The following is a 22,196-nucleotide window of genomic DNA, read 5'->3' as shown; positions in this document are numbered from 1 at the left end:
ACAATTAAAAGGCATCAGTTCCTCTTTGGTCTTCCTTATTCATCATCCAGCTTTCGCATGCATATGAGGTGATCCTAAAAACCATGGCTTGGGTCAGCAGCACCTTAGTCTTCAAGGTGACACCTTTGCTTTTTAACACTTTAAAGAATTGTTTTACAGCAGATTTGCCCAATGCAATGTCTCTTTTGATTTCTTGACTGCTGCTTCCCTGGGTGTTGACTGTGGATCCAAGTAAAATGAAATCCTTGACAACTTCAATTTTTTCTCCGTTTATCATGATATTGCTTATTGGTCCAGTTGTGAGCTCTTTGGTTTTTTTGTATGTTGAGCTGTAATCCACACTGAGGACTGTGGTCTTTGACCTTCATCAGTAAGCGCTTCAAGTCCTCTTCACTTGCAGCAAGCAAGGCTTTGTCATCTGCGTGTGGCAGGTTGTTAACGAGCCTTCCTCCAATCCTGATGCCCCATTCTTCCTGTTATAGTCCAGCTTCTTGGATATGCTCAGCGTACAGATTGAATAGCTATGGGGAAAGGATACAACCCTGATACACACCTTTCCTGACTTTAAACCACGAAGTATCTGCTGTTCTGTTCAAACAACTGCCTCTTGCTCTATGTACAGGTTCCTCATAAGCACAAGTGTTCTGGAATTGTCATTCTTTGCAATGTTATCCATAATTTGTTATGATGTACACAATCGAATGCCTTTGCATAGTCAATAAAACACAGGTGAACATCTTTCTGGTGTTCTCTGCTTTCAGTCAGCATCCATCTGACATCAGTTATGATATCTCTGGTTCCACATCTTTTTCTAAATTCGGCTTGAATTTCTGGCAGTCCTCTGCTTATACACAGCTCCAGCCGCTTTTGAATGATCTTCAGAAAAATTTTACTTGCCTGTGATATTAACGATATTGTTTGATAATTTCCGCATTTGGGTGGATCAGTTATTTCCCCCATGAAGTTTATAAATAATTAAAATATAACATGATAAATGTTCCAATCCCTCATGCACTATGGGAACATAGTGGAAGGAGTGATTACCCTGGCAATCGAGGAGATGCCACAGAAGTAGGAAGAAAACCAAAAGAAATTGGTGTCACTAAAGGAGGCCGTGGATACTGCCAAGAGGTCAACCGAAGGAAATAACATTGCCTTTACTGATACAGATGACAACATCTTTGGTTTCAGTGAGGGTGAAGGTCAGAAGTGATGGATTGAAGACGGTATGGAAACAGGAAATGTTGACAGCTTTTCTAAGCTCAATCATGAAGGACAACACAGAGCTACGTGGGATTAAACATTTGCTTGGTTACCTTTAAATAGGAAAGATGTAAGCTTGTTTGAATCTTCTCGGGAGAAGAAGCCAAAAGAAAAGGAAAAGTTGAAAATACAAGGCAGAATGGCGATGGTTGATGGGGAAAAATTCTTGAGAAAGCAAAAAAAAAAAAAAAAAAGAAAAATGATGTCGAGAACAGAGATAAATCAAGTCGATTCCGATTTCTACTGTCCCTATAAGATGGAGTAGAACTGTCCCTTTGGATTTCCAAATAGCCGTGGTGGATTCAACTGACGACCCCTTGTTTAGCAGCCAAGCTTTTAATCTCTGCGCCATCTGGGTTCCAAGAACACACATAAAGGGATTGTTTTTAAACTGAAAGATTTTCTCTTAACAGAAGAGAAGAGAAGGAGGGTGGCTGTTGGGCTAGCCAAAGATTCTGTTTCAGTCTGGTGGCACAGTCTTTTATCTTTGTGACCCAAATACCACCCAAACAGAGGTGAGACATATCCAAGAAGAGCCAGGCTGACTGAGGAAATAGCAGAAGTTGGCTGAAATGGGTGTTTGTTGAAGATTTAGTGTTTTCGATAATACCTGTTATTCTAATACAATGAAAATCCCACCCCAAATGTCTACTCTTATTCTGAGATCAGAGTAAAAATCAGTATGAGTGTCTGATCATTGTCAAAACAAACTCACTTTCTGTGTTGCTTAGTTTCACCCCAGGATGCTATTTGAAATTCAGAGTGGTAACTATGCAAGGAGTGAGCTCTTGATGTGCACTAATTATAACTAAGCTCTGAGCATGTTTTCTTAGGCTTCGACTTAGAGGAAATCTTTTAAAAATATTTTTTACAAGTTACTCAAGGAAATTAATAAAAATTTTAATCACTTGAAGCTGTAGTCATTAATAAAAAAGGTATTTTTCAAAAATCATTTTAAATGCATGTCTAACCATACAAATTTAAAATTGCTTTTAATTTTTATTTTTAATAACATTATAAATCCTCAATGTTTATAGAGTCAAATACCTCTCCAAAGCTTCTTACAAAAAATGTACCCCCTCATTTCTCCCACTTCAGATGCAACCACCTTCTCCTCTTCTAGCTTATTTATATTTAGCTCTTCTTATATTTACCTTCCTGACTTTAAATATTAGGATTATATTGCTCCTTCTTGATTTTTCCATTTTAGTATACTGCCTTCCCACTATGCATATTAAGCTCTAGCCACACTTCCCATCGCAACCACACATGCATGGTTTCCCAAAGCCTATCCTTCCTATGCAGTTACATAATTTTTTGTTGTGTTGGTTAGATCAATACTCAGGATTTACACAGCTGTAAATACGGTTCTTTTCTTACACAAGATTTTGTTTTCCCCAGAGTTAATAGCTGCATAACTTTAAATGTTGCCTAGCTTTCTGTGTATCTGTCATGCATTCAACTCCCAAACTCTAAGTCTTATATTTAAGTCCCCTCTCATTTCCTTAGATACAGCTGGACTTTTATCAATTTCATCTTCCTGAAGCAGTATCACACAAAGATTTCTGACCAAATCTGATCTAGATTGGTTGCTGTGTATGCCTACTACATAGCTGTCATCCTGAGATTCTCTTCTCTCTCCATGTTTGATATTTATTGTGCTTCCTGTATTTCCTGATTTCCTCCTTTTTGGCTTATTCCCTCATTTTGGTGGATTACATCTCCAGGCCTTTCTGAGGAAGGGTGTATGAGAGGTTTTGTCTTGAGTGTTAGCATGTCTACAATTGTCTTTACTCTATTCACACACTTTACTGGTAACCACTTGACTGATAGTTGACTATAAATATAGCCAACTTAGTACACAATACTAAGTTGGAGGTAATATTCTCCAGAATTTTGAAGGCGATACCTCATTGCTCCCTAGAGTCCAATGTTGCTCTTCCTATTAAGCAATCTCAAGCTATTATGATCCCTGAATCTTTATGACCTAGACATTTGTGAAATCTTCCCTTTATCCCCTCCCACGCTCTGAAAGTTCATAATGATGTGTCTTGATGTAGGTCTGTTTTCATCTTCCTACCGGTACTTGGTGGGATCTTTCAGTTTGGAAACATATCCTCTAGTTTTGGAAAACTTTCTTGAATCATTTATTGTTGATTTGCTTCCTTCGATTTTCTTTGTTCTGTCTTTTGCGAACTCCTAGACTGTTCCTCTGTTGTTCTTGTCTTTCCTGCCCTATTTTCCATCTCTTTGTCTTTTGTTCTAGTATCTGGGAGATTTCTTCAATTTAAGCTTCCAATATATGTATTGAATTTTTCATTTCTGCTAGCATGTTTTTAATTTTTTGATAGCTCAGGTTTGTTTCCTGAATGTTCCTTTTTCCCTGTTTTTGTGTCATATTTGTATGCGACATCTTAATTTTATCTGAGTAGTGAAAATAGTTTCAATTTTTGTTGTTTTAGTTTTCTCTGTTGTTTCCTCCAATTTGCCATTTCTGTTCGTTTCTTCTTGGATTATCTCTTTCACAATAGAGGCTTTCCTCAGATGTCTGGTAATCCTTGGTCACTTACTTAAATATAGAAGTGGGCAACTAAATGTTAATTTGAAGTTCCCAGCCCCTAACTGGGTTAAACATTATGTACTTCACAGTAGGATGATCAAGCTGGTTTGGGTCAGTTTCAGTGGAGATCCTTAAATCTCTCCTCTTAGGCTGGTCAGATTCCCCAGAGAAGGCTCTCCCTATTGCCTACTAGAAAATGATGGCCTGGTTGCCAGCTTTTTAAGGAGCTGAGTGAGGGTCTCACCAGCTAGTAGGCACATGTTTGGTTAATCTGTTTTCTGGATGATATCCTCCTTCAACTCTGCTTGGTGTTCCTAGGTGCAGAGACCCTGTTTTATGCTTTGGAGTATATAAGGGGTAATCGCTTGGCTATACAGATCTTGAGGCAGGTGGCAGGAGAAGGAAGATGTTTCAGTGGAAATTAAGTTGATTATTAGTTAGTTCTGCCTGCTCAGTTCTCAGGTTTGTCTATTGCCACTTGCCATTTGCATACCAGATTTCAATTTTTTCTTGGCGCTTTATCTCCCATTTTTCCCATTATAATAGGATTATGCCTTTCATAAAATTCCTTTACTTGCTTTAGAGGAGTCTGGGGAAGAAGGAAAAGATGAGTGTTCAATCCATTGTCTTTCCCCAAAATATCCATATGTCTTATATGTGTTGGTTTAATTTAAGTTTATTTTACCTTATGTATACTTAGGTTAACATTTTAAGCAAAAAATAAGATCCACTTCGAAATAAAGACATAGAAAAAAATCAAGAAAACTAGAGAATAATTACACAAAAAAAGGGGTGGTCCAGGGATCCCATTCTGAAAACACATTTAGAAAAAAGTGAAATTCAAGAAAGAGCACGGGGAAGAAAAAACCCTATATGGTGTGTGGAAGACTTTGTAGGGCAGGCTGCTTTAACAGATCTGACTGATTTCAATTACCTTTTGAAGAATAGCCTCAAGTTTCCTTGATGTCTCTGTTCTTCATTAATTCATCTATTGAATAGACATTGATTATGTCACAGCAAATGATCACCAGAGGCTGAGGCTACTAAACTGAATGTTGTTGTTGTTAGTTGTCCTCCAGTCGATTCCAACTCATGACCACCCTGTGTACAACAGAACAAAACACTGCCGGATCTTGCACCATCCTCACAATCATTGTTATACTTGAGCCCATTGTTGCAGCCACTGTGTCAATCCATCTCCTTGAGGGTCTTCCTCTTTTTTCACTGACCCTCTACTTTACCAAGCCTGATGTCCTTCCCTAGGGACTAGTCCCTCCTGATAACATGTCAAAGTATATGTGACGTAGTCTCACCATCCTTGCTTTTAAGGAGTATTTTTGTTGTACTTCTTCCAGGACAGATTTGTTCATTTTTTTGGCAGTCCATGGTATATTCAATATTCTTTGACAACAGGACAACTCAAAGGCATCAGTTCTTTGGTCTTCCTTATTCATCATCCAGCTTTCGTTTCACGTGCATATGTGGTGATCCTAAACACCACGCTTGGATCAGGGGCACCTTAGTCTTCAAGGTGACACCTTTTGTTTTTAACACTTTAAAGAGCTCTTTTACAGCAGATTTGCCCAATGCGATGTGTCTTTTGATTTTTGACTGCTGTTTCCTTGGGTGTTGACTGTGGATACAAGCAAAATGAAATCCTTGACAACTTCAATCTTTCCACTGTTTAGCATGATGTTGCTTATTGGTCCAGTTGTGAGCATTTTTCTTTTCTTTATGTTGAGGTGTAATCCACACTGAGGGCTATGGTCTTTGGCCTTCATCAGTATAAGTGCTTCAAGTCCTCTTCACTTTCAGCAACCAAGGCTGTGTCATCTGCGTATCGCAGGTTGTTAATGAGTCTTCCTCCAATCCTGATGCCCCATTCTTCTCCATATAGTCCAGCTTCTCAGGTTATTTGCTCAGCCTACGGATTGAATAGGTACAGTGAAAGAATACAACCCTGATACACACCTTTCCTGACTTTAAACCACGAAGTATCTGCTGTTCTGTTCAAACAACTGCTTCTTGATCTATGTACAGGTTCCTCATGAGCACAATTGAGTGTTCTGGAATTCCCATTCTTTGCAATGTTATCCATAATTTTGTAGGGTCCACATAGTCAAATTCCTTTCCATAGTCAAATAAACATAGGTAAACATCTCTCTGGTGTTCTCTGCATTCAGCCAGCATCCATTTGACGTCAGTTATGATATCCCTGGTTCCACATCCTCTTTTGAATCTGGCTTGAATTTCTGGCAGGTCCCTACTGATAACACTGATATAACTGCTTTCGAATGATCTTCAGCAAACCTTTTCTTGCCTATGATACTAATAATATTGTTTGGTAATTTCCACATTTGGTTGATCAGTTAGTGCCCTCATGAAGTTTGTCAAGTATTAAAATATAACATGAGGGGGGCCAAGATGGCTGACTAGGAAGACGCTACCTCGGATCCCTCTTGCAACAAAGACTCGGAAAAAAAAAGTGAATCGATCACATACATAACAATCTACGAACCCTGAACAACAAACACAGATTTAAAGAGTTGACCTGAATGACAGAGGCAGAGAACGAACAAATACAGGGAAGCAGCGACTGTTTTCGGGGACTGGAGCCAGCGTCCCAGTCAGGTAACCTTGGCGCCGGGCTTAGGACTGGGCCCAGAGAGGCTGAACACAAAATCTTGTGACAGCGCAAACAAGGGGCGCAGCCCTACCCCCCTGAACTGACCCCGGGATGGGGCCCAGCCAGTCCGTGAGGGCGGCGTGGTGATGCGGCTGGTGGGAGAAGTCCCCGGGAGGCAGTGACTGGTTTTGGAGCTGGGAGTGCAGTGTCCCAGCCAGGGAACCTTGGCGCCGGGCTTTGGACTGGGCACAGGGGAGCTGAACACGGCATCTACTCATGGCACAAACACGGGGCGCAGCCCTACTCCCCTAAACTAACCCCAGGAGGGGGCCCAGCCAGTCCGCGGGGGCGGCGCTGCGACGCGGCTGGCAGGACAAGAAGTCCCCGGGAGGCAGTGACTGGTTTTGGAGCCGGGAGTGCAGCGTCTCAGCCGGGGAACCTTGACGCTGGGCTTTGGACTGGCAGCGGAGGATCTGACCGCGGCGTTAGCGGGCCAGACCCTCAGGGGCAATCTCCACACAGCCAGCACACATAGGCGACAGATAAAATAGTCATCCCAAGCAAGATAAGCAACTCTGGCTATGTTCCAGGGTGCTACTCTCCTGTTTTTCTGAATCCCCCCCACTCCCCTTCCCAGGCGGCTTTATTAACATTGGAATTTTCTGAGCCACAGGGAGAATGGCTCCAGCTCTGCGGCGGCTTTGCTTTTCCATTTTTTTTTTTTTGGTCTTTTCCTAACCCATTCTTCCGGCCTGAGAGAAGCAACCACAAAAAACCCAGAGACCAAAAATCCTTCCCTAATTGGACTAAAAACACAGAACCAGCTCCAGCCAAGCATATATGATCCAAATCTCGGGCATTCATTCTCACAGGGAACAAGGTGGCAGTTATAATCCAAAGGCAGTTCTGATAGGGATCTGACTACATTTTTTTTTTAGCGGATTTACTGGAAAAAGTTTCCCAGGTCTGATATCTCTGCTTATTCAACAGAGTCCTAACTGACCCAGAACAGGGAACTGAGGGCTGAAGCTCCCCCCAGACCACCTAGCCTCTTGCCTTAGGGGTCTAAGGAGGGTGACACCTACCAATCAGTAGAGGTACTTACATTGGAGGCCTAAGGTACAGCTGCAGTGCTCCCCCACCAAGGTGCTATAGGAATAGAGACACACCTACCTCACTGACACTTGGGGGAAGCCTGTCAGCATCCTGCCCCCCTGGAGTGTGAGCCCCAGCTGCTAATAGAATCTGGTGCCCACAACTATCACCACTACTTCTCAAGGTGGATAGGTGTTAGGGTGCAGCACACACTTGATGACCCAAAATCAGATTCTACTCAAGAATAGTGAATAGACTCAGGCATATATATCTGGCAACAGCCCAAACCAGCTGGTAATAGGTCATAAGTAAGTCAAGGGCTACAACAAACAAGACAGCACAATCTAGTAGCCCATCCACATATATTGAAAGAAAACAAAACAAGATAAGACTCAGTGAGCAATTATAGAATAAACCACTACTGTATCTTAGTGATGGCTCGGAGACAGCAGTCGATATCTAACCACAAAAAAGCAGACCGTGACAGCTTCTACAACCCCCCAAACAAAAGAATCGAAATCTTTCCCAAATGAAGACACAATCCTGGAATGATCAGATACAGAATATAAAAAACTAATTTACAGAATGCTTCAAGACATCAGGGATGACCTCAGAAATGAAATAAGGCAAACTGCAGAAAAAGCCAAGGAACACACTGATAAAACAGTTGAAGAACTCAAAAAGATTATTCAAGAACATAGTGGAAAAATTAGTAAGTTGCAAGAATCCATAGAGAGACAGCATGCAGAAATCCAAAAGATTAACAATAAAATTACAGAATTAGACAATGCAATAGGAAGTCAGAGGAGCAGAGTCGAGCAATTAGAATGCAAAGTGGGAAATCTGGAGGACCAGGGAATTAACACCAACATAGCTGGAAAAAAATCAGATAAAAGAATTTAAAAAAATGACGAAACCCTAAGAATCATGTGGGACTCTATCAAGAAGGATAACTTGCATGTGATTGGAGTCCCAGAACAGGGAGGGAGGACAGAAAACACAGAGAAAATAGTTGAAGATCTGCTGAGAGAAAACTTCCCTGACATCATGAAAGACAAAAGGATATCTATCCAAGATGCTCATCGAACCCCATTTAAGATTGATCCAAAAAGAAAAACACCAAGACATATTATCATCAAACTTGCCAAAACCAAAGATAAAGAGAAAATTTTGAAAGCATCCAGGGAGAAAAGAAAGGTCTCCTTCAAGGGAGAATCAATAAGAATAAGTTCAGACTACTCAGCAGAAACCATGCAGTCGAGAAGGCAATGGGATGACATATACAGAGCACTGAAGGAGAAAAACTGCCAGCCAAGGACCATATAGCCAGCAAAACTCTCTCGGAAATATGAAGGCGAAATTTAGATATTTACAGATAAACACAAGCTTAGAGACTTTGCAAAAACCAAACCAAAGCTACAAGAAATACTAAAGGAAATTGTTTGGTCAGAAAACCAATAATATCAGATACCAGCACAACACACGGTCACAAAACAGAACATCCTGATATCAACTCAAATAGGGAAATCATAAAAACAAATTAAGATTAACTAAGAAAAAAAAGCTCATAACAGGGAATCATTGAAGTCAACACGTAAAAGATAACCATAATCAAAAAGAGGGACTAAATACAGATGGCATAGAACTGCCATATGGAGAGTGATACAAGGCGATATAGGACAATACAAGTTAGGTTTTTACTTATAAAAATAGGGGTAAATATTAAGGTAACCACAAAGAGGTATAACAACTCCATAACTCAAAATAAAAGCCAAGCAAAACGTTAACGACTCAACAAACATAAAGTCAAATACTATGAAAATGAGGATCACACAATTTACAAAGAAAAACGTCTCAGCACAAAAAAGTAAGTGGAAAAATGAAATTGTCAACAACACACATAAAAAGGCATCAAAATGACAACACTAAACACTTATTTATCTATAATTACGCTGAATGTAAATGGACTAAATGCACCAATAAAGAGACAGAGAGTCTCGGACTGGATAAAGAAACACGATCCGTCTATATGCTGCCTACAAGAGACACACCTTAGACTTAGAGACACAAACAAACTAAAACTCAAAGGATGGAAAAAAATACATCAAGCAAACAATAAGCAAAAAAGAAGAGGAGTAGCAATATTAATTTCTGACAAAATAGACTTTAAACTTAAATCCACCACAAAGGATAAAGAAGGACACTACATAATGATAAAAGGGACAATTGACCAGGAAGATATAACCATATTAAATATTTATGCACCCAATGACAGGGCTGCAAGATACATAAATCAAATTTTAACAGAACCGAAAAGTGAGATAGACACCTCCACAATTATACTAGGAGACTTCAACACACCACTTTCGGAGAAGGACAGGACATCCAGTAAGAAGCTCACTAGAGACACGGAAGACCTAATTACAACAATCAACCAATTTGACCTCATTGACTTATACAGAACTCTCCACCCAACTGCTGCAAAGTATACTTTTTTTCTAGCGCACATGGAACATTCTCTAGAATAGACCACATATTAGGTCATAAAACAAACCTTTGCAGAATCCAAAACATCGAAATATTACAAAGCATCTTCTCAGACCACAAGGCAATAAAACTAGAAATTAATAACAGAAAAACTAGGGAAAAGAAATCAAATACTTGGAAACTGAACAATACCCTCCTGAAAAAAGACTGGGTTATAGAAGACATCAAGGAGGGAATAAGGAAATTCATAGAATACAACGAGAATGAAAATACTTCCTATCAAAACCTCTGGGACACAGCAAAAGCAGTACTCAGAGGTCAATTTATATCGATAAATGCACACATACAAAAAGAAGAAAGAGCCAAAATCAGAGAACTGTCCCTATAACTTGAACAAATAGAAAGTGAGCAACAAAAGAATCCATCAGGCACCAGAAGAAAACAAATAATAAAAATTAGAGCTGAACTAAGTGAATTAGAGAACAGAAAAACAATTGAAAGAATTAACAAAGCCAAAAGCTGGTTCTTTGAAAAAATTAACAAAATTGATAAACCATTGGCTAGACTGACTAAAGAAATACAGGAAAGGAAACAAATAACCCGAATAAGAAACGAGAAGGGCCACATCACAACAGACCCAACTGAAATTAAAAGAATCATATCAGATAATTACGAAAAATTGTACTCTAACAAAATAAAACATGATAAATATTTCAATCCTTCAGGCACTTCGGGGACATAGAGGAGAGAGTGATTACCCTGGAAATCGAGGAGATGCCAGAGAAGTAGGAGGTAAACCAAAAGAAATTGGTGTCTCTAAAGGAGGCCGTGGATACTGCCAAGAGGTTAAGCGAAGCGAATAACATTGGATTTACTGATATAGATAACAATATCTTTGGTTTCAGTGAGGGTGAAAGTCAGAAGTGATGGATTGAAGAGGGTATGGAAACAGGAAATGTTGTCAGCTTTTCCAAGCTCTACTACGAAGTACAACACAGAGCTATGTGGGATTAAAGTTAGCTTGGTTAGCTTTAAATAGGAAAGATGTAAGCTTGTTTAAATCTTAGGAGAAAAAGCCAAAACACATGGAAAAGCTGAAGATGCAGGGCAGAGTGTGGATGGTCGAAGGTCAAGATTCTTGAGAGAGGAAAAAAAAAAAATGAGATCAAGAACACAGATAAATCCCTTGCGGGTCAAATCGATTCCGACTCATAGTGACCCTCGAGATCGGGTAGAACTGTTCCATAGGGTTTCCAAGTAGCTGCTGGTGGATTCAACTGTTGATCCTTTGGTTAGCAGCCAAGCTCTTAATCACTGCGCCATGTGCGTTCCAAGAACACAGATAAAGGGATTGTTTTCAAACAAATTTTGCCTCCTAACAAAAGAAAAGGAAAGGAGCACGGCTGTCTGGCAAGGCAAAGATTCGGTTTCCATCTGGCAGCAAGGTGTCCGTTGCTTCTGCAAAGTCATCTGATAACAATGAGGGAACTGGCGTCAGTTACAGGTTGAGACTAGAGAAATATTAATTTCTGAAGAAAAAGTAAGAGAGAGCCTGGGACTACTAACCAAGACTTCAATTAAATTGGAGAACATTAATTTACTACAGCATTAATCTTGGCAATAGTGGCACAGAAGGGCAATGGGCAATAGAAGGGAGCATTGCGAGAAGTCACAAAACTTGGAATTTAAACGCAATAGAAAAAGAAAGGAAGAAGGGGGTTGACAGGAAGAAATCAGAGGGGTCGGGGTGGAGGTCTGGATGAGAACAGCGAAAAGCTGTGGGGGGAGGTTTGCGTCAACAAGATTTCATGATTTTGACTTCATCATTGAGGAGACACTTGGTCGATGATAAGGTATTCCCTCCAAACAGCAATTTCGCGGTCATCACGAGCTAAGTCGTCTGGGCAGGTGACAAGACTATTCACGACCTCCAAATTCCAGCCACCTACACCGCCCTGAGCCAGGGGTGCGGCCAGGCCCGTGCGCGCTGTGTGGGCGATCCCGCTGCGCCTGCGCAGGACGTCAACGTCGCCCCTCCTGCCTCCTGATCTTCTCCGGCGCGTATCTGAATGGGCTTCAGGGAAGACGTCCGCCAACAGGACCTGCGGTTACTCGGTTCCGTGAGCGTACGTGACAAGTCCTTACTCGACTAGAAACCCTCCGCCTGGGCCCGCGCAGGAGGAGCGGGTCCTCTAAGGGGAGCGGCGACCCCGCCGTCCCCGGTCTCTTTCCCTGGCGGCAGCGGCGGGAGCGGCTTCCCCCCTGTGACAATATGTTCAAGAGAATGGCCGGATTTCGGCCTGACTCCGGCGGGAAAGTGACGTTCAGTGCCGGCCCCCGCCTCCCTCCGGCGGTGGCTGTCACGGCCTGGCCCCTCCCAGCGTGGCGGGGCGCGGCGTGGGCCGGTTTGTTTCTCTTTCGCGCCTTCTGTCCTCCGCTTTGAATCGCGGCTTGAGGGCGGGCGGGGAGTCAGAGGCCGAGGTCACCGCGTCACTACAACCCCCTTCTCCGCCAAAAGCAAACGTAATCACTGATGACCTGGAGGTTGTGGCAGAGGAAACAGGCCACTTAGCGGGCTGGGGAATCTTGGCTTGGTGCTCACCGGCTCCAGCCCAGGTCATCCGCAAACGGGGGATGCCGCGGCCTGGCTGTGAGGATAATAACAGTAGCAGCAAATACCCGCTAAGCGCCTATCCTCTGCCCAACAGAGGCTAAACACTCCCCGATGCTCTGATTTAATCCTCACCACAACAGTATAGAGTCACTATCACCCGCGGTATCTACAAGTGCCAAAACCGAGGGGATAGAAAATTGGAAACTTGCCCGAGTTTATGGTGTTTACAAAGCTACGGCCAGGATATTAATCAAGGCATGTTATCCTGACACGGTGCCTGGTACATAAGGAACATTGAGTAAATGTTAACTTCCGCTGTTTTTAGTGAACGTTAGGATACAGCCTAGCGTGTGACACTTACTTTGCTTCCACTTCCCCACTGACCCTGGCATGTTAACTAATTTTTAAGGCGGGACTAATTGCTTCTGATTTTTATTGTGAAAGGAAAATTCTTTAAAAAGAAATCACACATTATTGCACCAATCTAGCCAATCTGCAGTTATTGTTGTTTCTAGAGTCGTTACCTGTGTCACATTTTTACATATACAGCTATCTTATGCGGTGTTTTAATATCACATGTAAAGTAAGAATTCTAAAATTTAAAACAGTGGTGAAATATAATGGAATGTGGAAAAGATGCAGGTAAAGTCTCTTATTACTAGATACTTTATAAATAAATGCAGTTATGGGAAGGTTTTGGACTGATAGGGAACTTCTGCAGAACAAAGCGTTAAAACATTGATTTTTTTGAGGGAGAAGTTACGGAATTTTCTCTGCTTGTAATCATGTTAGGTTCTAAAAGTTTGTAAGTTTAAGTCCAAAATGACTTGAGTTTAACCCTGCAGTCTCCAAATGCTTTTCCAGCAAAAATGGGTGTGAGTTAGTCCTGGAAAGCTTGAAAATTCCAGGTTCATTTCTCCTTCTTCCTCATTGTTACATGTTCCTTCAGACATATTTTTCCAGGTGAGGTAGATTTCAACCAGGTAGAAAACCTGTAGATTGGTGAGCCCTGTTTACCATTAACAAACTGCAAATTCTTAGCAATACCATACCAGCTATGGAAGGTTACACACAAAGTGTCACATCATCACTCCTTGTACTTCAGTCAGGCCTTGAACCTGAGGTCCCATCTATGGTTGCCCCAAAAGTTTCGTCAATAGCACATACTATGCTTATTTAAGTTCTTGTACAAACAGTTTGCCTTCTTCTGAACTAATTTTAGGCTAATAGGTATTAGATTTCGTTTTTGATTATCCAACCAGAATGAAAAGGTTTTCTATTTTGTTCACTATTTTTCCACATTTGGTATTGTTGGTTACATTGGCACAACCTTTTTCATGTGTGGTAAAACTTGTTCTTTGTCCTTCAGATACATTCTTACTATTGACGAACTTGTCCCAGATTCAAGTAGAACACTTTGTATTTTCAGCTGAAATTTCTTATCTTTTCATTTCCATCAGAATCGCCCAACGCTGCCTTTGTGCTTGTTAGAAGTGATGAGAAACATGTTGAATGTACATCCCAGAACTGAGCACGGAATATAAGCAAGCATGCCATAGGCCAGTGTTTACCAAGCTTCAGTCATCTAAGGGCCACTTTACCATTTTTTGCCATATCTCAGTCCAACTATAATATTATTTTATCATTTTTATTGAAATCAATTCAATTTTGAAAATACCTTAAGCATTAAGATTTTTAAATTTGGGGTTTATTTACTTTTTGTAGTATGTTCTAATACTGATTAAGTATTAAAATGAAAACTGTTTGCCTTTGTTCTACCTAACATGCTCACACAAACTGCCTTTGGTATTTGGGCAGTGTTTTGGTAAATACTAGGTAACCTGTTGCCTTCGAGTCAATTCCAACTCCTAGTGACCCTATAGGACAAAGTAGAATTGCTCCATAGAGTTTCCACAGAGTGGCTGGTAGATTCGAACTGCTGAGCTTTTCGTTAGCAGCCGAGTATTTAAACACTGTACCACCAGGGCTCCAAATACTCCATAGGCTCATTAAAGAGGAGATGATTGACTAAAATGTTCTGAAACTGCTGACATAACCAGCTGGTGATGGCAGTCAATGTTGGCAATTTTTTTCCAAAGGCTAGCTTTAATGTTTGTAAGTAACAGACCTTTTGTGCTTCTTTTTACAAAATCCTCAAAGTGCCTTACATTGGCAATTTAAAAAGACATCTTCAAAAGGGGAAATTTTAATTAATCTGGTATTATTTGTATTAACATGAAATAAGAATGAGTGGCTGAAATTGATTTTACTTTATAGCCTACCAAAACTCTAGGTTCTTAGAGTGCGGGGGTAATCCATTACTTAAAACACAGTTTCAGAGCTCTCATCCTGTTGATTTGGGTATTGGCACAATATTTATTGTTTTTGGAATTATTTTTCTTTTAGGGGGTTACTGTTGTTACACCAATAGTTTATGGCAATGTTGCTCGATACTTTGGACAGAAAAGAGAGGAAGATGGACACACCCGTCAGCGGACAGTATATATAAAACCGTATAGAAATGAGGTAGGCATTTTTTCCTTATAATTTTTCAAAGCTGTAATTTGTTTTGCTTGAAGAAAGTTTATAATATTCTTTTATAGTAACTTTCTGATTAAAAATTGACCCATTACAGAAATTTTGCAAAAAAAAGTTGAATGAATTTTTTTTAAGTCTTAAATTTCACTAATTTTTTAAATAAAGTTTTCTGCCCAAGCTGTGAATATAAGTCTGTGTGTATGTGTGTATGCTTCGGGCCATGCTGTAGATAGACTTATATCTTGGTTGTCCCACTTAACATTTTAAGTCAATGATCATGTGATTAAAACATTATTTAAGTTTCCAGCTATCTAATTTCCCTGGTCCCTTACCCTTTCATCTTTGCTTTAGAGTAATTGTTGACCATTTGGTGTGCAGTACTCAAGGGTAATATTCTTTATTTTATGAGCAATCTGTTATTTAGCTGAAAGGTCATCTCAGAAGATTGTTTTTTTGGAAAAATTCGGTCCTTATTTAAACACACGCACAGACATGAACTTGCATTGTGTGTTTAAAAAGGAACATCAGCAAAACTAAAAGGCAAATGAGAAACTGGGAGAAACACTTACCGAATGTGTCACAGATGAAGGGTTAATACCCTTAATACGTGGGAAGATGTGTGAGAAATTATTTAGAAAGAAATTAACTTGAACTTAAAAATGTGCAAAGACGTGGACAGAAAATAACAATGAACATGTATAAAATGTTTACTATATAGCAGAATCTGTTAGGCACTTTCCATACACTATCTCACTGAACTCTCTCATCAACCTAAGAAACAGGTATAATTATTGCTATCCTGTTTTTCAGTTGAGGAAACTAAAACTTGCTGTGGTTATGTGCCATCAAATCGATTCTGACTCAGAGCAATCCTATGTACAATAGAACGAAACACTGCCCAATCCTGCACCATCCTCACAATCGTTGTTATGCTTGAGCCCATTGATGCAGCCATTGTGTCAGTCCATCTCGTTAAGGGGCTTCCTCTTTTTCACTGAGCCTCTCCTTTATCAAGTATGATGTCCTTCTCCAAGGACTGATCCCTCCTGATAACATGTCCAAAATATGTCCTCTTGCCTGTAAGGAGCATTCTGATTGTACTTCTTCCAAGACAGATTTGTTCAATATGTTGGCAGTCCCTGATATTTTCAGTATTTTTCACCAACACCACATTTGAAAAGCATAAATTTTTCTTTGGTCTTTATTCATCATTAACCTTTTGCATGCGTATGAGACAATCATAAACACCCTGACTTGGGTCAGGCACACCTTAGTCTTCAACGTGACATCTTTGCTTCTTAACAATTTAAAGAGGCATTTTGTAGCCAATTTGCCCAGTGCAGTAGGTCTTTTGATGTCCTGACTGTCGCTTCCCTGGGTATTAATTGTAGATCCAAGTAAAATGAAATCCTTGACAACTTCAGTCTTTTCACCATTTATTATGATGTTGGTTATTGGTCCGGTTGTGAGGACTTCTGTTTTCTTTATGTTGAAGTGTAATCTACACTAAAGGCTGTAGTCTTTGATCCTCATCAGTAAGTGCTTCAAGACCTCTTCAGTTGCAGCAACCAAGGTTGTGTCATCTGCACATCGTAGTTTGTTAATAAGTTTTCTTTCAATCCTGATGCCTCGTTCTTCATATAGTCCAGCTTTTCTGAATATTTGCTCAGCATACAGATTAAAGAAGTATGGTGGAAAGATTCAACCATGAGGCACACCTTTCCTGAGTTTAAACCACGCAGTATCCCCTGTTCTGTTCAAGTGACTGCCTTTTGATCTAGGTACTGGCTCCTCATGACCGCAATGAAATGTTCTGGAATTCCCAGTCTTTACAATGTTATCCGTAATTTCTTACGATCCACACAGTTGAATGCCTTTGCATAGTCAGCAAAACACAGGTAAGAATCTTTTTGTATTCTCTGCTTTTTGCCAGGATCCACTGGGCATGAGCAATGATATCCCTGGCTCCACTTTCTCTCCTGAACCTGGCTTGAATTTCTGGCAGTTCCCTGTCGATATACTGCTGCCGCCACTTTTGAATGATCTTCAGCAAAGTTTTACTTGCATGTGATATTAATTATACTGTTTGATAATTTCCACATTCTTTTGGATCATCTTTCTTGGAAATAGGCATGAATGTGGATATCTTCCACTTGATTGGCCAGGAAGCTGTCTTCCAAATTTCTTGGCACAGATGAGTGAGCGCTTCCAGCGTTGCATCCGTTTGTTGAAACATATCAGTTGGTATTCCGTCAGTTCCTGGAGACATGTCTTTCACGAATGCCTTCAGTGTAGCTTAGACTTCTTCCTTCAGTACCGTCTGTTCCTGATCATTGCTACCTCTTGAAATGGTTGAATGTCGACCAATTCTTTTTAATATAGCGACTTTTTGTATTCCTTCCATCTTCCTTTGATGCTTCCTGGATCTTTTAATATTTCCCTGTGGAATCCTTCAGTATTGTAATTCTAGGCTTAAATTTTTCTTCAGTTCTTTCAGCTTGAGAAATGTCATGGGTGTTCTTCCCTTTAAGTTTTCTATCTCCAGTTCTTTGCACGTCATTATAATACTTTGTCTTCTCGAGCCATCCTTTGCGATCTTCTGTTCAGCTCTTTGACTTCATCATATTTTTCTTTTGCTTTAGGTACTCTACATTCCAGAGCAAGTTTCAGTGTCTCTTCTGACATCCATTTTGTTGTTTTCTTTCTTTGCTGTCTTTTTAATGACCTCTTGCTCTTTTCATGTCTAATGTCCGTGATGTCATTCCACAACTTGTCTGGCCTTCAGTCATTAGTGTTAAATGCATCAAATCTATTCTTAAGATGGACTTTCAATTCAGGTGTTATATATCCACTATAACTTAAAAGGATTAAATAATTTGCCCAGGAGTCTAAATCTAATAAGTACCAGAGCTGGGTATTTAAGTTCGAACATGGCTAATAATGAATCCCTAATCTTGACATTGGCTCCTGTGCAGGTCTTAACCCAGGAAGTCATACTTAAAATTATGCCGAAGTTTACATAAAAGTAGCTTGTTCTTCAAATTGAAAAATTACTTATTTACCAAAGTGGTGGGCTTAGAAAAATGCATTGTGCCTGATGACTCAAGCCACTATCAGGCCAGCTGTCACCAGGCACCTGAACCGTTACAGAATTCTATGCACCCTCTCCTCCAGGAACAAAATGAAAGATCTTCAGCAAGTTATAGTGTCCTCCTTTCATCTGTGGAAAGAGACCATGGAAAACCTCAATATCATCATTCAGAACAATGCCAGGGGTCGACTGTGGAACAGACCATCAATTGCTCATATGCAAGTTTAAATTGAAGCTGAAGACAATTAAAACAAATGCATGAGAACCAAAATATGACCTTAAATATATTCCACCTGAATCTGGAGACCATCTAAAGAATGGATTTGATGCAAAAAAAAGAAAAAAAAAAAGTATAGATTCGATGCATTGAAAACTAACCAAATACCAGATGAGTTGTGGGATGACATCAAGGACATCATATATGAAGAAAGCAAGGGGTCATTAAAAAGTCAAGACAAAAAAAGAACAAAATGGATGTCAGAGGAGACTCTGAAACTTGCTCTTGAATGTAGAGTAGTTTTGGAAACAATGCAACTTCTTAATTCTTCCTAAGCCTAGTGTTTAAACAATATAACTTCTTTCATCATTTCCCTTTAGGTAATGCTTAGGTCATCAGGATCTGTATCTTCAAACAAAAACAGAATACTTTTCAAGGTCAGTGAATAAACAGTTCCTGCTTTCCACATAGTTCAAAGGGTGGAGCCACCAAACCACTAGGAGAAGGAAGAAGTTACAAGATGTTAAATACTGGGACCAGCTCATCCTGCTCAGCGGAGCCCTCTGAATTCCCAGTCAACATGAAGGCTCTCCTTGTTCTGGGGCTTCTCTTCCTTTCTGACACTGAGCAGGGCAAGGTCTTTGAAAGGTGTGGGTTGGCCAGAACTCTGAAATGACATGGAATGGATGGCTACAGCGGAATCAGCCTGCCAAAATGTAAGCCTGCTGTCCTTCCCACAGAGATCCCCTGGGGGAAAAAAAAAATTTTTTTTTTTTGGATGATAATAATAAGGGGCTCAAGAGATAGAAAAGACCATGTAAACCAGAGACTACATCATCCCGAGACCAGAAGAACTAGATGGCACCTGGCTACAACCGATGACTGCCTTGACAGGGAACACACCAGAAAACTCCTAAGGGAGCAGGAGAGCAGTTGGATGTAGACTCCAAATTCTCGTAAAAAGACCAGACTTAATGGTCTGCCTGGGACTAGAAGGACCCCAGTGGTCATGGCCCCCAGACCTTTTGTTGGCCCCAGGACAGGAACCATTCCCAAAGCCAACACTTCAGACAGGGATTAGACTAGACAGTGGGATGGAGAGGGATGCTGGTGAGGCGTGAGCTTCTTGGATCAGGTGGACACTTGAAACTATGTTGGCATCTCCTGTCTGGAGTAGAGATAAGAGGGTAGATTGGGTTAGAATCTGGCGAAATGGACAGGAAAAGGAGGGAGGGATCAGGCTACCGAGAACTAAAAGTTGTCTTTAGATTTATGTTGAAGATTGTATTACCTCAATTCTTGAAGAAACAATCTACCTTAACTAATTCAGACTGTTACTCTCTGCCTCGTCCATTTATTTTAGGGTTTTTTTTTTTTTTTAAGAGTTTCTAAGATTCTCCACACTGTCTGTGCTTGTAATATCTTGAAATTATTTTTAGAACAAGAAAACATGTAATGCACTTTGTAGTTGCTGATGTGGAAGGCACATAACTCAGTGTTTGTCTTCTGCATTCTCATGCTTTAGTGGGGCCTTGGGGAGGAGTGGAGTGCTTTGAATATCTCCATTCATTAAATAATACCTGACTCTGTCTGTAGTGTATACTTTATTTATTGGTAAAATACTTTGTTTCCCCAAAAGATTTGAAGTATGATTTGAAGTATGTATATACAATGAAGACACTTTAACCTTTTTACGGTTTGTTTGACCTTTCTGTACAGGGTGGCATGGAGAAACCATTGTCAGAACCACGATCTCAGTACATTCGAGGCTGTGGGGTTTAACTGTGGAGTTTTTCTTCTTCAGCTCTCTTTTCCTCTTTCTCATATTAAGGGAGTAGTAAAATTAAGGGAGTACTAAAGAAGGACACACTACTTTTCTTTCTCCTTCAAACAAGAAACTTTTTTTACAGACACAGGAGCAAAATATCGCCGTTCTCCTAAGGCGTAGTGACTAATAACGTGTGTACTCTTTGATATTACACCTACAACATTTTTCAGTTTGCGTTAAAGAACTGATACTGGTAGGAATGAATCTAAAGTCTTGGTTAACAGATACATCTCCAGTATATTCAGTTAGTAATCAAAGAAATAACCCAGACTTAAATTGAGTAATACAGTTAGTCCAAAATATTAGATAAAAATCTAATAAAAGACTATCTCAGAATAAACTGATCTGAAGCAGAATCCCAACTGTGTTGACATACAATGCCTCCAACTGTTCAGTCATCTCCAAATGAGACGGCCACTCTTTGTTGGGCAATATCAACTTTAAAAAGGTACAGAATGCCAAATGGCTTAAGTGGAGATTGCCTGAATTAATACTTTTCTTTTCATGAAGTGTGTGACCTTTCGTTGAAATTTTTTCTTAGAAATATTGCTTTTATGTAGCTTTACAAATAGGCTCACAATTTCAATCCATTTTAGTCCTTTAAAAAACCATCCCATCTTGAGCTGTAACTTTCACTTAAGAATAAAAAAAAAATTCATAGAAAACTGTCACATGCATCTTGCCGATCATGAAGGAGACATAAGGAAAGATTAGATAAGCTGTTGCTATTCTTTAATTTTATAAATGTAGATTCATACATCAAAACTAAATCCAGATCTCTAAAATCTACATGATACTGGAAAACTCAACTGCAAATAGACAACCCAATTAAAAAATGGGCAAAAGATATGAATAGACACTTCACTAAAGAAGACATTCAGGTAGCTAACAGATATATGAGGAAACGTTCACGATCATTAGCCAATAGAGAAATGCAGATCAAAACTACAATGAGATTTCATCTCACTCCAACAAGGCTGGCATTAATCCAAAAAACACAAAGTAATAAATGTTGGAGAGGCTGTGGAGAGATTGGAACACTTCTACACTGCTGATGGGAATGTCAAATGGTACAACCACTTTGGAAATCGATTTGGCGCTTCCTTAAAAAGTTAGAAACAGAAGTACCATACGATCCAGCAATCCCACTCCTTGGAATATATTCTAGAGAAATAAGAGCCTTTACACAAGCAGATATATGCACACCCATGTTTACTGCAGCACTGTTTACGATAGCAAAAACATGGAAGCAACCAAGGTGCCCATGAACAGATGAATGGATAAATAAATTATGGTATATACACACAATGGAATACTATGCATCAATAAGGAACAGTGAGGAATCTGTGAAACATTTCATAACATGGAGGAACCTGGAAGGCATTATGCTGAGTGAAATTAGTTGCAAAAGGACAAATATTGTATACGACCACTATTATAAGAACTTGAGAAATAGTTTAAACTGAGAAGAAAACATTCTTTTGTGGTTACGAGAGGGGGGAGGGAGGAAGGGTGGGATAGAGTTATTTAGTGATTGGATAGTAGATAAGAACTACTTTAGGTGAAGGGAAAGACAGCACAGAATACAGGGGAGGTCAGCACAACTGGACTGAACCAAAAGCAAAGAAGTTTCCTGAACAAACTGAATGCTTCGAAGGCCAGCATAGCAGGGGCAGGGCTCTGGGGACCATGGTTTCAGGGGACATCTAAGTCAATTGGCATAATAAAATCTATTAAGAAAACATTCTGCATCCCACTTTGAAGAGTGGTGTCTGGGGTCTTAAACGCTAGCAAGCAACCATCTACAATGCATTAATAGGTCTCAACCTACCTGGAGCAAAGGAGAATGAAGAACACCAAGGACACCAGGCGATTAC

General features: G+C 40.1%; 1 protein-coding gene across 2 annotated transcripts; it reads left to right on the top strand.

The window, feature by feature from the left end:
* The first annotated feature begins 12,032 nt into the window (after positions 1 to 12,032).
* On the top strand, positions 12,033 to 21,801 carry LOC111753018 (YEATS domain-containing protein 4-like). 2 transcript variants are annotated; one of them, XM_023558775.2, is made up of 3 exons: positions 12,033 to 12,157; positions 15,052 to 15,171; positions 18,872 to 21,801. In XM_023558775.2, the coding sequence occupies exons 1-3, from the start codon at positions 12,101 to 12,103 to the stop codon at positions 18,938 to 18,940; spliced, it is 246 nt and encodes an 81-aa protein (XP_023414543.1). In that variant the 5' UTR covers positions 12,033 to 12,100; the 3' UTR covers positions 18,941 to 21,801. The 2 variants fall into 2 exon arrangements, with proteins under 2 accessions (XP_023414543.1, XP_064139973.1); XM_064283903.1 differs by having other exon boundaries at positions 18,358 to 21,800.
* Positions 21,802 to 22,196: the final 395 nt, after the last annotated feature.

The sequence above is a fragment of the Loxodonta africana genome, chromosome 4, assembly GCF_030014295.1.
Source record: "Loxodonta africana isolate mLoxAfr1 chromosome 4, mLoxAfr1.hap2, whole genome shotgun sequence".
Classification (NCBI taxonomy): domain Eukaryota; kingdom Metazoa; phylum Chordata; class Mammalia; order Proboscidea; family Elephantidae; genus Loxodonta; species Loxodonta africana.
This window is presented reverse-complemented; position numbering and strand designations above follow the sequence as displayed.

Coding starts and splice junctions, on each gene's coding strand:
- LOC111753018 (XM_064283903.1), top strand. CDS start 12,101: ATGGGCTTCAGGGAAGACGTCCGCCAACAGGACCTGCGGTTACTCGGT. Junction 12,158..15,051: donor GGTTACTCGGTTCCGTGAGC/GTACGTGACAAG, acceptor TTTTTCTTTTAG/GGGGTTACTGTTGTTACACC. Junction 15,172..18,357: donor TAAAACCGTATAGAAATGAG/GTAGGCATTTTT, acceptor CCTCTCCTCCAG/GAACAAAATGAAAGATCTTC.